This window comes from Aptenodytes patagonicus, chromosome 2 (genome assembly GCF_965638725.1).
Source record: "Aptenodytes patagonicus chromosome 2, bAptPat1.pri.cur, whole genome shotgun sequence".
Taxonomy (NCBI): Eukaryota; Metazoa; Chordata; class Aves; order Sphenisciformes; family Spheniscidae; genus Aptenodytes; species Aptenodytes patagonicus.
The window spans coordinates 120,921,288-120,936,114 of record NC_134950.1 but is presented as its reverse complement, the minus strand read 5'-3'; the positions used below and the strand labels follow the sequence as shown (position 1 = coordinate 120,936,114).

Below are 14,827 nucleotides of genomic sequence, written 5' to 3'. Positions count from 1 at the left end.
CAGGCAGGAGAGCTCCGGCTGGACACGAGAGCCCCCAGGGCTGAGCCCAGCTAGGCTCCCCGGAGGCTCATGCCCAAGGGAACCAGAGCAGGATTTAGCATAATTTAACCCAGTTTACAGAGCTGGGAAATCAGGAGAGTTTGGCCCCAGGCATAGCAAGTGGATGGGTTAGAAATTCAGCAGCCCTGCATCCCCCTTGGGGCCAGCACGGAGGTAAGGACACACTGCACCCACCACTGCTGCGTACAAGCAATGAAAAAGTTTTACATGGAAACAGCTGCAGGATATTAAAGCAGGAACAGAGGCGAGGAGAGCTTCTCTGGTGGGAACCAAGATGCTTGCAGAAGCTGCCAATGCCATCTCTCTCCAGGCAATGTGGGAGGGAGAAAAAAATAACTTCAGCTCAGTTGAAGATAAAATAAAAACAACCATAGCAGCATAGCACTGTTACCTGGACCGCTCGAGAATGGGCAAACTATCACGGTGATCAAGTGTGCAGATCAGGTTAGTAGTAGGTGGAACATGATTAAAAATGTGTTCGTAACCCCATTTTACTGGGGAACAGCAGCTGCAGAAACATCCCAAGCAGCTGTATCCTCCCCCTTTCTCCATTCTCCCTCCCTCAAAGCAAAGCTGTTTAGGGGAACCAAGGCCGCTTCTGCAAAAGGCTGCAGATCCAAACCTTCCTCTAATTAAGAAACATTTCACACATATGGGACTTTTTTTTTTTTTTTGCATAGCAGCAGCAGTAAATAATTCAGTGCCTAAACAGATGTTTAGAATCTTCAAAATATGAAGGTTATTATCAAATTTATTTAAATTAGGTACCAGGAGGGCTCAGGGCCAGGTAGAGAGGGGAAAAAGAAAAAAAAAAAGATAAAAAACATGCCGCCTTATTAGCCGGAGCACTTTGCTACAGTAGCTTGGGCACAGCGGTACACTGGCTGAACACAAAGCAGAGCTTCACTGCCATCACAGCAGCACCACCGCAGCTTGTGGGTCCCCCAGCTCCATCAGCAGCTGCTGCAGCAGGGAAATGGCCCCAAGGCCAGGGCTGCAGGGGTTTTGCAGAGGGCCCTGGCAAACCGAGCTTCTGCTCACCAGGAAGCCCAGTACTTTTTGGGGGAGAAGGCTGCAGAAGCATTTTGACACTGCATACGCAAATATAACTAATGAGCCACTGGCAAGCTTTCCCTTACAAGTGGCTGCAGCTCAGCCTGGGAAACTCTCCGCAGCTCCTGCTCAGCTTTCCACACATCTGCCATCATCCCCGCATGGGACGGGGTTGTGCCACAGCAGCAGAGAGCCAGCAGTAGGGAAACTGCACTGCCCTGAGCATTGTCCGGTGGACAGAGCCAGTCCTCTAGCACAGAAGCAGTGGAAATCTGCTGTAATCCATCTCCAGGGAAAGCCCAATGTCAGGCACATGCCCTTTCAGCCACTTATGTCTCCCCCAACGCCAGTAACATGGAGGGTAAGTAGCTTTAAAGACCTTTTGCTGGCTCTGAGGAACTAATCTAGTTGTCCTGGAACAGGACAACTCACCACCTGGGTATGCAATGCTGCCATGGTGCCATCGAAGCCGAAGCCAAAACCAAGTAGTGTATTTGAACTGGTTATCCACCAAACAGCTAGAACCACCACTTCATCAGGGACGAACCAGACGTACATTGCTCACAGCACTCCTCCAACCCAAAGTCCAGAAGAAAAAACAAATATCCATCTAAAAATATAGTGGGGTTGCACGTAGCTGGAATAGGGTTTTTTGGGTTGGACTTTGGCCAAACAGCATGCAAAGCTTGCATCTCTTCATTGCCACTCCAATAAGAAACGCAGCAAGACCTCACGGGCACAACCTGGTCCTCCTCCTTCCAACCTACCCTACAGCTACCATCCCCTCCAGCGCAGCCTGCCCAGGGATGGGCAGCCCCGGCTCCCTCCCACCTGCCACTAATTTACGCGCCTCCCAGCCAAGAGCACATCCCAACCCGGTGCTGATTCAACCCCTCTTAGTCACAGTTTATTTACTAATTGCATTTCAGATTGTTATCCTCCCTGGGTGAAGCGGAGCCGGCGCTGATGCGTTGGCAGCCACAAGCTGCCCGCAGACAGCGCGGTGCCCCTTTCCTGGCACATCCCAGCCTTGTGTTCAGAGGGAAGAGATGCAAGGCAGAGCCTCTGAAAGTGACATCTGTTTAAAACTATTTGCAAGGCTATTGCTCCACCTGTCCACGGGTGAGAAGGGAGCCTCAGGGTGGTTTTGGGGACAGTGCTGTTCCTTGGTCAGTCAAGGCACCGGCCTAAAGCTCAGAGCCCCTATTGCCAGGGAGCCCCTAAATGAGTCCACGAACACCAACATGGTGAGATATCTCTCCTCACCCCACAGTAACCACTTATCTCAAACCTACCCTATGAGAAATGTACCCCGCCAGTGCCGGAGAGGTGGGACGCGGGGGCTCCGCAGCACCAAGACACATCCTAGGTAGCCTCCATTAAACCTCACCTAACCCAGGAAGATGTACCAAGCACACGCTTGCCACAGGGGTCCCTGTAGTACTAGCAACACATTGCCCGAGCAGCTACCACGACTGCTAAGCTCACCCCAGCCTCAGCAAGGAAAGAGATGGCTGCTCTACACCTGGTCCCTACACTATTCCCCTCTGTCTTAGATTGCCCCAGAGGAGGCACTCATTGTCCTCCTCCATATTCTGTGTTGCAATTATCTTATTAGCATAAGAGCCCCAAGAGTCGCTAATCACAAAGCCACAGTCCCAGAAGACAGCAGGGTCTTACAGCAGCCCTCGCGTCCCAGGATGCACACAGGGTCACATGTGCACACCGAGCCTTTCCCAGGCTGCAGCCAGCTGAGAGACGCTCTGCTCTAACACAGGTGCCTACCAAATAGACACTAGAAGGGAAGGTCAATCCACTATTCTTGTAATGGTAGAAGAACAGACTCCCAAGATTTAAAATAAAAATTAAATAAATGAAAAGGTTTGACACTTACCTGAACAGAGCACCCTCCATCTCCTGGATCCCGGGATAGCAAAGCCAGCGTAGATCAACCTGCCACCACAAAAGGACAGCTCCACAGAGCGCTCTCCCACCTGGGCACCACACAGTGTGAATAACTTGTGGCATTGATAAGCTGCAGCATTTTATATCGCAAGTCTCAGATTTGACATTTTAATGAAGTTCTTGCTTCTATATTCAAGGTACAGTTCGAGAAATCCCAGTTTTCATTTTGAAACAAAACCACAAACACGTAGCTTTCACAGAAGGGAAATAAAATTTAAAACAAGGTGCAGGAGCAGCCTAGAAGTCAAGAAGGAATCCAAGCCATGCTTAGGTAAACAAAATTAAGACTTAAAATTAATCTCAAAACTTTTCAAAGGGTTGAACTCTTGAAATCAGAAAAACTAGTTGCTAGACTTCTCAGCCCTCCTGAAGGAGCTGATGGAGAACTGCTGGCTGCTTGCAGCATTCAGACAAAGCAGATTTGCCTCACAAAGCCAAGAAGAAAAGCTAACAGCATATTCACACCTACCCTACACCAGTCCTTGTGAGCAAAGGGGAGGAGATGCTCCAGTCCCTAGCACCTGGGGCTCATAAAACCTTGCCCAGCTGGGAGCAGGCATGAGGCTCCTTTAAGGAGCCTCCAAAAAAGGTGCTGTGGAAAGGGAAATGGTGGTAGCTTTTTTTTTTTTTTTATCTTGCCTCTCAAATTAGAGCCTCTAAAAGCAAAATAACAAGTGAAGGAAAATGGTACACACTCCGATTCCCTCTCTACATGTGCTGCTTAATTTTTCCCTATTTAAGCAAAGCCAACAGGTGCAGTGAATTGTATACCTGTGAGCTTTAGGAGTACTAGGGACAAGACAAGTCACTCTAGAAATGCTGGAAGCAATAAGCCAAGCAGGACGGACGAGCTAGAAAGTTTCCAGGGCATCTTCAACTAGGAGCACTGTGTTTCTCTGCACTGGAAGCCAGCAACATCCCACACTTGACCCCTTAGGGAAATTTAAAAGCAAGACCAGGGCTTGCAGCTGAGCATGGAGACAGCAAGTTTAACACTCGGACGTGTATAGAAAAAAAGCAGGGTTTGTTTTTTTTTTTACAAAGAGTGTATTATGATCCCTGTAAGAGGGCGTCATCCTGCTACAGGGAAGTCAAAAAGCCAGGCGAGAGGCAGAGCAAGCGCCGGTTGGACCAGCTCTGCTCCAACTGCAAGAGGTGGAGGCCGGCACTGAAGACACTTCTCCACTAGTCCCTATAGCCAGAGGATTTGCGATGGTATTAAGTCTCCCCTACGGCGCTGAATAGCAGCTGGGATATTTAGGAAGGGCAGGCAATCTCTTTCACCACAGGGAGTCACCCCGAAAGGCCCAGGTGTGCTTACAAAGCAGCTTTTGACCATCCTTCCCTCACCCGGTGCCCACCCCGTCCAGCTCTCTGGCCAAGCTGCCAGCAGCAGCCAAAACACAGACAAACCAGGAATAACAGCCCCATCTACCAGGGTCTTGGAAATGATCTGCACCCTCGCATTTTGCAACCATGCAACCCACCACTGTCATCCACCTGAAACCTGCCAAGTGGGAGCGATGCTCGGGTGTTTGCCTGCCCCCAGAAAGGCGCTTTTGTTCACATACCTGCATCTGAGAGTGGTTAAATGCTGGTATGGTCATCACCTGCCCTGCATTGGTCCTGAGCTAGTTTGGACCCAAAAGGCACATATCCAGACTGTCTCCTTCACTCTCAGCATCCCCTCGGCTCTCCAGAGGTGATGTGGCAAACAGCCTCTGGGACCAGAACTAGCTTCTTGGGCAAGGCTAATGAGTTCAGCATTACAGGTGATAATTACAGGTGTGAGCTTCACAGCAGCTTTCTAGGTTTTATGGCAGCACCACAGGGTTTCCAGCCGCAGTGCAGGAATGAGCAGTGCCTGTGTGTATGGTTATGGCAAAAGCTTGCCCCAGACTTTGACATGACTGTCCTCGCGGCAGACCAGCTCCAAGTTCTGCAACGTGCCACACTTCTTCCTATGCTGAGCTCCCTGCTTTGCATAACCCTAGATCTAACCTTAACCCACATATAGGGTGGGTAGGTGTATAGTCTCTTTGAACATCTGAAAGGTTAGTTGTTTCAGTCCTCAGCATCCAACTCTGGCTCATACACTACACCTCATTCCCTCCTCTTCTGAGCTGCCTGCTGTTAAAACCCAAGCCCCCGCACTAAGGGTGGTGGGCACAAGGTGCTGCTGAAAGGTGGTCTGTGCTAGATGCACAGGTGTGCTGTGGTACCCCCCGCTCTGCCCAAGAGTCACTGGCAGGGCTCTGTACCAAAATGAAGAGGGTAAGCTGCGTGACTCAACCCAAGGAACCCTTCTGGGTGCAGTGCAATGGCATTTAAAATGAACACAAAGATTTTGTACCAAAGCAGGTTTCTCTGGCCTTCAAAGCGGGGTTAAGGAGCCACCATTTCAGAGGATGCATCCAATGCCCTTTAGAGGATTTATTTTATTCACGTTTGAATCGTACTAGTAAAAACAGTAATCTTGTAGCCAGTGACACAAATGCTGACAGAAACATTTAGGACTCCCTGACATGAGAAGAGACACACTAGTTAAACTCAGGCTTTATGAACACTTCATAAACTGAGGTTTTAAGCATCAGCCCAGAAAATACATGTTCTTTCAACTACAGAGATAATCAAAACAAAAAAATACCTTCATTAGGTGGTTTTATTCATCAGTGACTACCGAATGTATACAGGAATAGGGATAAATAAAAATTACACACTTTCAAATTTGGACAGTAGAAAAATGGCAGTGGGTATTCTTAAAAATACAAGTATTAAAAGAGCAGATAAAAACAGCTCCAGAAATCAGCATCCCAGGAAGCAAGACATTCAGGAATTCAGTGTTGTGGATGAGATTGTACATAGCAAGACCATGCCCAAGGTGTTTATCACAGCCTGCCTCTTTGCAGGGCTGATAATCAAGAATGTTCTTCATTCCCATTGCTACATACAGCTGTAACGCACTGTTCTCTCTTTACCCGTCATACAGACTCGATGCAGATGAGGTTTTCACAAACTCAGAAGCTTTGTGGTTTTCACAAACTCTAGGTGGCAAGGGCTGGGAGCTGGTAGTGCCATGCATTGGCTAGAAGAAAGACATTTTGCCTGAAATGTCGGCCAATGTCTCTTTGGAAGCTGCAGGGCAGTGGGGAGATGTCCCAGCAGCTCCTTGGTACCACAGCAATAACGAGGCAAATCTGAAATGTTTTTCTTCCTCTGCTAGGATGCATGTATTCAAGATGACAGGGTTCATCTGTCCTGAGAAGGTTCAAGATACACGGCTTCGGAGAGTGCTGAGTTTGTGACAATTGCAGATTTACCATGTGCTTTACTCCATGTGAAGTCTATCTGCAGTAGGATGCTATTAACCCAAGAAAGAAAAAAAAAAATTTTTAAATTACAAGATCAACTCCAACTGCATGCTGGCACTCCTGGGTGGGGAGGAAGCCTCCTAAGAGGAGCACTGAGGTGAATTCATCAACCACACCACCCCCCCTCATTTTCCTTTGCATACTTACTTATATGCTGCACACCGATTTTAGTAAAGAGGCTTCCAATGAGTATACCATACTCCTAAAAGACAGCATCAATCACCCTACAACCATTTTCACTGTTTCACAAAGCAAAACATCCTACAGATGGGAAGAGTGGAACACTTTCGCAGCCTGGATTTAAGTAAACAGCTGAGTCTCTTCAACTGTGCATAAAGCCCTTTGCTTCCTGTAAAAGAAAAGCCTTGATGTAATCCTACAACAATACTTGGACACTAAAAATATCATGTGATTATTTGGGCAAAGAAATGACTGGAGAGGAAAAGGAACATCTGTGAATGGGGGTACATAAATTAGGGAGGGAATTAGAAAGCACACGTGTATATGAGATTCATGGATCACATAGTAGCATATTGGCAAGGACTCTTCAACAGCTCCTTTCTCCAGAGGGGTTCTGTGATGCTCAGCAACATCAGCTAGCTCCTGTTGTGACCGAATGTGATAGAGAAAGGCTATCGTAAGAAGTGTATCTAGCCCAGTTCAACCAAACCAAACGAAATACAAAGAGAAGGTTGTGGAGAAAAGGAACACTGCCAGACCCTCAAGGGAAAGAAACTGTTTTCACTACATGGAGACCTCGGCCTAAGCCATCTTGGGTCAAATCAGATCAATCCAGAAGAACATGGTTACAAGTTCTCTGCTGTCCTTTTTTAACATCAACGCTGCATTTGCCAGAAAAAATTGCAATAATAAACAAGCCACTGTCTCTAGGATTTGCTCCTAGCTCCTCTTCCTATCCCTCTGCACTGCCTCAATAGATCATATCCACCAGGTATTTGCCACAGGGGAAGCTCTGGCAGACGTTAAGATCTCCTGCCACGTCTCTGCTGCTGCCTCCACCCGTGTGCTGAGACCTTACCTCCCCTGTGCCCCCGGCATGCCGAGGAAGGTAGCCTTCCTGCAATGTGTCCTCTGCTGCTGCAGCCAAGGCTGCCTCCTTTTCTGAAGAGCATCTATTCATCCCCTCTGCAGAGCTCCAGTCAAACGAGCTCTCCCGCCCAGCCCCACCCCAGTTATCCCAAAAGATAATTCTGAATCCCCATGCAGAGGTCTTGCTCCTGACCCTCTTTTCCCAGGCTGCGTGGATCCACCTCTCACTGGCAGTCCTTGGTCCTAAAAAAGACACTCATCAAAAAAGTCAAAGTGATACTTTAGGAAATCCTTAGATGAAAACAATGACATTCCAGTAACGTGCCAAAAATATTTCAGTAACAAGTACTCAGCTGCAGCTATCGTTGATATAAAACAGCCCCATCGCCTACACAGGAGCTGTCTGATGACCGCCATATTCTCTTCTCCCAAGTAACTAGCGATAGGACGAGAGGAAATGGCCTCAAGTTGCACCAGGGGAGGTTTAGATTGGACATGAGGAAAAATTTCTTGACTGAAAGAGTGGTGAAACATTGGAACAGGCTGCCCAGGGAAGTGGTGGAGTCCCCATCCCTGGAGGTATTTAAAAGACGAGTAGATGAGGCACTTAGGGACATGGTTTAGTGGGTGGTGGTGTTGGGTCGATGGTTGGACTCTATGATCTTAGAGGTCTTTTCCAACCTCAATGATTCTATGATTCTATGAATATCTGGAACATATTCACATGAAGGAGGTTACAAAGCAGATAAAGAAAAGGGACAATGGTGAAACAGCAGTAGCAGCGATTCAAAGTACAGAGCGGGTAAGCCCGTGCTCTGAGTTTGGAAACTTTTAACGTGGAAGGGTGAAAAGAAAGACCAGGGCAACAAGTTATTCTGGGCAATCTCAGAGCTGGGGAGCGAATCGGCAGCTGCTGTACAGGCTGTCCCTGGTCCAGCTACGGCACCCACCGAGTCCCAAAGCGAACAGGCTCTCACCCCACCCTGACACGCAGTGACAGACCTCTGGCAGCAGGAAGGAGCCTCCCACTGCTGGATGCTGGAAAGTAGAGGACACGAGGATGTGCCAGAAGCACACAACCGAAAAACACAGCGCACAAACAGAACGGGAAGGGCCCTTTCAGGGCCAAATGGTAAAGTTCTCGCATGCCCCTCGGCTAAAAGCTGTTAATTATTAACAATATCTTTAGTTGCCTCGCATCTAACAGGTAAAGGCAACAGGAAAAAAGATCGTCTTCCTTTGGACAGATATTGTGCAATACTATAAATAGCTTACTTTAGGTTTTCTTGCTGTTAATAAGCATCTTACAGCAAAAGCAAACAAGCACATGTGCTAAGGGGAAAAAAAAAAAAGGGAAAAAACTTTCTTTACAGGTTGATTGCCATGGCTGAAGTTAGAAAAAGAATAGTAAGACCACAGCGACGTGGAAAAAGGGATCCAATCTGAACACTTCTCCGCCTCCAACAAAACCCATTTCTCTCGGTGAAGGCTTCGCCTCCCATCATCACTATTAATCACAGAAATAATATAACCCTAAAAATAGTTAAAAGCAGATGAATTACCTTTTTTTTTGCGGATTACTGCGGTATTTTTGAGGAAGAAATCAGGAACTCAGCCGCTAGAACTGGTGCTTCGCCAGAGGAGCTGCTCCCAGTCAAGGGCTCCCCTCTCCACGCCACGCGGCCGGGCCGCCGCTCCCACCCGCACCCGGGACCGCCTCGCCCCGCAAACCGGTGAAACCCCGCGCAGGGGCGAGCTGAGATTCATCCGCCCACCGCGGAAGGGACTGGTGGGAAAACCGGCCCCGCCCCGGGCGTCACCCAGTGACATCCGCCCTCGCCTCCGGACGGCACACGCACCGCCGCCCTGCTGTTGGCCTCCCACTGGCCAACAGGCAGCCGCCGCATCACCAGGGGGCATGGAGCCAGGGAAGGCGGGAAACGGGAACCCCGCCCTGGGCACGGGTGCCATAACCCCCAGCTCCATGGAACAGGGTGAAACAGCAGTTTACAGACCCTCCCAGCCTCGGCCAAGGACTGTGCCCCATGCCACCCACGCATTTCACCTGCCAACAAGTTTAAAAAGAGCAGTACCAAGCACGGCGTGTATTAAACCAGTCTTTATTTCGCTCACAGTATAGCAGGACCAAAGTTAAGACCACTCGGTGGCGGTGCCAACCCACTCAGTAGCCTGGGCTGTGGGGGCTGCTGACCAGTCCTCGGTGGCAGGCTGGGCGCTCCAGTCCTCTGCAATTACAAAGACAAGAATGCTTAGTGCACCCCAGCTCTTCACCCCCACTGCAACACACACCCCACTTCCCAGACATCCCCCCCAAACCGACCTGTGGGGAACTGCTGGATGGGCACAGACGGGACCTGCACTCCCTCAGACCAATCTGCAACCTCGGGCTGAGGAGGAGCAGTGAACTCAGGAGCCGGGGCCGTCCATTCGGTCTGGAACTCCTCCTTCGTAACTGCTTTCTCAGCAGCAGCCTGCTCCTCCTTTTCGATCTGCAATGGAAGAGCATAGCCCAAGTCTTCCAGAAACACCTCACCACCCTCACTATCACATACATACCAGGCAACAGGCACCAACAACAGGCAAGACTAACCACCACCTTAAGTGTGAAGTGCAGTGATTATATTGGCAAAACCTGTCCTCAACAGCAGGCACACAGGACCACGGGGCAGGAGCACAAGCAGGGCATCTCACACAGCCACACTTCCTTCCACGGGTCTCCTACCTCCTCGGGATCCCTGTAGAAGTACAGGTCAGGCATGACTTCCCATGGGTGCTCACGGGAGATGGTGCCACGCATGCGCAGGACCTCCCGAGCCAGCATCCACCACATCAGGCCCACTGAATGGGCTCCCTGGAACAGAAGAAACTGTGTAAGATTTCCTGTAAAGCTAAACCTTTGAAAACACCTTTTTTCTTTAAAAGAGCAAAAGACTGATTTGCACTTCATCCAAGGTTCTTGCTTGGCAAGAGAAAGGCATTACTTGCTAATGCCCAGACTATGTACTTGGACTCAGGGAAGGGCAACTTTTTGAGTTCCCAGTGACATTTTCACGTCTCTGCAAAAATCGCAGTGCACTTCAATCGCCAGCATCTGAATTTGCTGTATACAGCATAGCCTGAAGCGATTCTCCTGCTACGGAGTTTCATATTGCTCACTACCCCACATGAATCTTGTCAAAAAGACAGGGATTATGCTTGTCACATATGCAAGAATGAAGAAATAGAAAACTTGACCAAATGAGCAGTCTTACACACATGCTCAGATTTGGCTTACAGTAGTTGTGGTGAATGACAACATCTAGAGATCAAAGATAGTTTCCCATCTCCCTAGACTCTACCTTTCAGGTGGTTTCTGGCAAGGAACGTTTCAGAACAGTTTCTTCATCAGTTCACTTCATCTTTCATTCATATTCATAAACTGTGGCAAGAACGACTATCAAACTCCACTCATTGGGCCACAAAGACCCTCATGGCACCAGCGAAAAGTCCTGCCAGGTTACTATAGCACACGTCCTACACTTGAGAGTTCCTTGGCCAGAAACTGGCCTCAGCTCCAAGCTCCAACTGTGTGCAGCTCACCTCCTCCTCCCCACCTGCCTGCTAGCTTGCAAGAGGCCTTAATTAGCTCGTCGCCCCGGGAGACATGCGAGATACAAGCCAACCCTCCCCTGCAGAAAGCATCCATCTTGCAACCTAGGGCATGGTCTGGAGGAAGCAGCTTTGAATGCTAAAACAAAGCCGTTACCTTATTGTTGCAGGGAATAGCAATATCCACATAGCGCAGCGGGGAGTCGGTGTTGCACAGCGCAATGGTGGGGATGTTGACGTAAGATGCCTCTGTCAGTGGCTGATGATCAGCCCGGGGGTCCGTAACAACCAGGAGTCGTGGCTCACGGAAGGCCGCTTGGATCTGATTTGTGAAGGTACCGGGGGTGAAACGTCCAGCAATAGGAGTAGCCCCAGTAGCAGCAGCAAACTTCAGAACAGCACGCTGCAAAATGGACCACAGCAAAGGTGAAGCAGGAAAACTGCATTTCCACCAAGTCGCCCAGGTATGCTGTCAGTGAACACGCATGAAATTTACTTGAACAGTATGTTTCAATTCCTGTGAAATCGGGGCTCACCAACAGCTCTGCATTCAGACTGAGAGAAAATAAAAATGCTTTTAAAAATAGCTACACCAACACCAGGAGTTAAAAAGATCACATCCACCAGCAAAGCAAGAAGTCAGGATACAGGAAAAACACCCTTTTTTTCCCTGAACTTAGTTGCAAGCTCTACTCCAAAGTCTCACAATCAAATCACGAAAGGGGGGATAAAACAAACAGCTTATGAAAAAAGCAAAGCCAATTTTCTGCCGTTATTTCTACACCCTCCCATTATCCAGTAGCTATTCAGGAACTACAGGAAAAGCTCAGTAGTGAATATACACAAACTGTAGCTGTGTCCATTAAAATTGCAGCTGGCAGTTCTTACTCACTTGCAACAGCTTTCAACTTCTCAGGCATGTGGCAAGGCCTGCTATCAAACTCCATTCATAGAGGGAGCTCCTCTCCTGGTGTTAGCGAAAACCCTGCCATCCCATTTGCTGTAGCACACTTCCGACACTTGAGAGCTCATCGGCCAGAAACTGACCTCAGCATCAAGCTTTAACAGTGTGCAGGTCAAGTCCATAGGAACCCAAGCTTTTCCTTTGTAAATCCACCCCATGTCATTCATAATCTTCCTGTATGTTTGTGGCACCACCTGCATTACTCCAAAGAAACTAAGCTCACAGATATACCTCAGTGGCTAATCAGATTTCATTTAAAGCTTGTGTCCCCTTCTATGACAGATTTTTTTGCTAAAAATCTAGAGAAGAAATTAAAAATATACTAGTTACTATACCTTGTTCAATAACAGAGCAAATTATTTATTTGAAAACTTTTTTATCAGGCGCTTATTATCCCCAAAAAGCAGTGCCAATGACTCACAGAATTACTGGGGGTGGAGGGGGGGGGGGCAGCAGGGGACTGACCACAAATATGCCAGAAATCCAACAGGAAGTACCCAAAGGATATGAAAGAAAAACAAGTTATCAAACGTCCTGAAACTACAGAAATGGGGGGTGGGTTTCAACTGATCTCTTCTAAGCTGCAAGTGCAACACAAGAAACATGCTTCCAAAAAAGTGTTCCTAGAGCCAAAATTCGTGTTACTTCCTTTTATCGTCAAGCTGCCACTGGCAGGCAACGATGCATGGCAAGAGAGTCCTGCTCCCAAGACTGCAGGCCTCATGGCCAACAAGTGTCCATACCTGTCCAGTATTTCTAGAAGAAATGACGCTCACATCAGCTGGGTTCTCAATGGCAACAATGGCACGGGCTGCCAGGAGGAGTTTTTCCCAGGTCCTCTTCAGATTGATGATGTAAATACCTATTGGTGACAAAAGGCTTTAGAGCAACCAGCAAATACAAGATCCTAAAACAGGATAGCACTCTTCTGCCATTAAACATTGTCACATGGCTGTGGTTACTCCAAAATTCTAGTTGGTGAAAATCTATTCCAAGGAAAACCCTCCCATATTGTTTTAATGTAGCACACTTCCAGCACCTATCAGCATGAACCAGGGCCTGGTACGAGCGTCAATCTTTTAATAGGGTGCAGCTCAGATTGAAGAACAATGCAAACCAGCAGAAATCACTACTGAGACATTAAAACCATTTTGTTACTATAGTCAAGAACTAGCAGAAGTTCCCAAATCCAGCTGTGATTGATTTACCAAGTTCTGAAATCCTTACTTCGTCCCGCTTCCCCGAGTAACATGATTCAATCACTAAAGACGTCTGCACCTTTCAGGCCATGGAGAAACTGCTAGAGAGCTCAAGCATTAGCACTCCCCTGCTTTCCTCAGCCGTGCCTGCAAGATCCCTGCTGCCCACCCAGGGCCATCCATCCCTCGGGTTTACCATCGCTTTTCCTTTTGTAGATATACTGCTCCATCTGGAAGTCAAGGTTGGTGCCTCCCAGGTGGGTCCCGGCAGCGAGGAATTTGAGGACATCCTCCTCCTTCATCTGCAGGACATCGAGACCTCCGGACATTGTGGGGGTTTCCCTTTGGAAGCGACGACAGGGAACCTGCGGGCACAAGCACCCGGCTCAGCCACGCGGGGACTCCCACCTCCCTCCGCCCCACGAGGACCCGGGCCAACGCGCCCGACAGGAGCCCCAGCCGCCATCTTGGCCGCGCCGGCCTCCTCCCCCCCCGGCCCCGCATCCGGCAGGCCTTGGCCTTCCCCGCTGCTCGGCCGGGTCCGGCCGCCGGCACCGCGGAGGGGCGCGCAGAAGCCCGCCGTCAGCCCCGCGGGGCGCACGCACCACCGCTGCCCCCGAGCCCCCCGAGCCGGCGGCCCGGACTCACGCTGACAACGCCGTGTGGAGGCCCGGGCGGGCGCGGAACGAAAGGGAAGGCCGCCTCCGCGTGACGTCTATATATAGCCTCCCCAGCCAATGGGGAGCCGCGGGAAGGGCGGGGCTCCGCGGTCGCTACGGCAGGAGGTGCCCAGCGACTGGGGGCGGGGCTGGGGCCGGCCGTTAGCGGGGCCGGCCGCGGCAGCGCCGGGGCCGCGTTACAGCCCTGTCTCCTCGGGATCCCCGCACAGGGTTTAAGCCCCGGGCGTTTCTGCTCTTCCCGAGCTCTTTCCCGCCCCTGTTCTGGGAACGGTTCTGAAGGAAATTTGTAAGAAGGGAGCGTCCTCTTCGGTGTGCCGCGGCCTGTGCTCTGGGCAAACTTAAGGCTTCTTCTGAGCCCTTGAAGAGAAATCAAAGACTTAGCGCAACACTTCAGAATTCTGTTTTCCTGTTGAAAGCGAAATACGCTCTCTCGTTTTCAGGGGTTGACGGTTATTCGATGAAGTACGTACGTGGCTTCTAACTTGCTTACAGTGGGAGGAGGCCTCCAAGAGGCCGCAGCATCTCTTCCGCTTTCCCGTCCCTCCTCCGCTCCCTGGCGCTGCCTGGCACGGTGCTGCACCGTGTGGGGGAGCTGCCCGGCCTCTCAGAGAAATTACAGTAGAAGTAGGTTAAATTGGCACTGAACTTACACATTCTGTTCTGCAGCGGCCATTAATGAGATAATTTCCCCTTGGGGGGATTTGTTTGTTTGCTTTTAAGAAGCAGCAGAAAGTGATCAGACTTCACATGCTCCATAGTCTTTCTCTTCTTCTCTCTCATATTCAGGGAGGAGACACAGGCCTGAGAGCGGAGTTTCTTAGAAAAAAGAAAAGTAGTGGTATTTACTGTTATGCTTGCTATTGTCCAGATCTGGAT

The 14,827-nt window shown here is 49.5% G+C and overlaps 1 protein-coding gene and 2 non-coding genes across 3 annotated transcripts; all 3 read right to left on the bottom strand.

The window, feature by feature from the left end:
* Window positions 1-9,603: 9,603 nt before the first annotated feature.
* RPSA (ribosomal protein SA) lies at window positions 9,604-13,987 on the bottom strand. The gene is made up of 7 exons (XM_076330993.1): window positions 13,920-13,987; window positions 13,468-13,636; window positions 12,816-12,934; window positions 11,266-11,511; window positions 10,243-10,371; window positions 9,841-10,009; window positions 9,604-9,745 (listed from the first exon to the last, which is right to left on the bottom strand). The coding sequence occupies exons 2-7, from the start codon at window positions 13,598-13,600 to the stop codon at window positions 9,651-9,653; spliced, it is 891 nt and encodes a 296-aa protein (XP_076187108.1). The 5' UTR covers window positions 13,601-13,636; window positions 13,920-13,987; the 3' UTR covers window positions 9,604-9,650.
* On the bottom strand, window positions 10,937-11,095 carry LOC143157561 (small nucleolar RNA SNORA62/SNORA6 family). The gene has a single exon (XR_012994826.1). It is a non-coding gene; the product is annotated as a small nucleolar RNA SNORA62/SNORA6 family (small nucleolar RNA).
* On the bottom strand, window positions 12,025-12,184 carry LOC143157560 (small nucleolar RNA SNORA62/SNORA6 family). Its single transcript, XR_012994825.1, has one exon. It is a non-coding gene; the product is annotated as a small nucleolar RNA SNORA62/SNORA6 family (small nucleolar RNA).
* Window positions 13,988-14,827: the final 840 nt, after the last annotated feature.

Coding starts and splice junctions, on each gene's coding strand:
- RPSA (XM_076330993.1), bottom strand. CDS start 13,600: ATGTCCGGAGGTCTCGATGTCCTGCAGATGAAGGAGGAGGATGTCCTC. Junction 12,935..13,467: donor CTACAAAAGGAAAAGCGATG/GTAAACCCGAGG, acceptor TGTCACCAATAG/GTATTTACATCATCAATCTG. Junction 11,512..12,815: donor CTTCTAGAAATACTGGACAG/GTATGGACACTT, acceptor TCCATTTTGCAG/CGTGCTGTTCTGAAGTTTGC.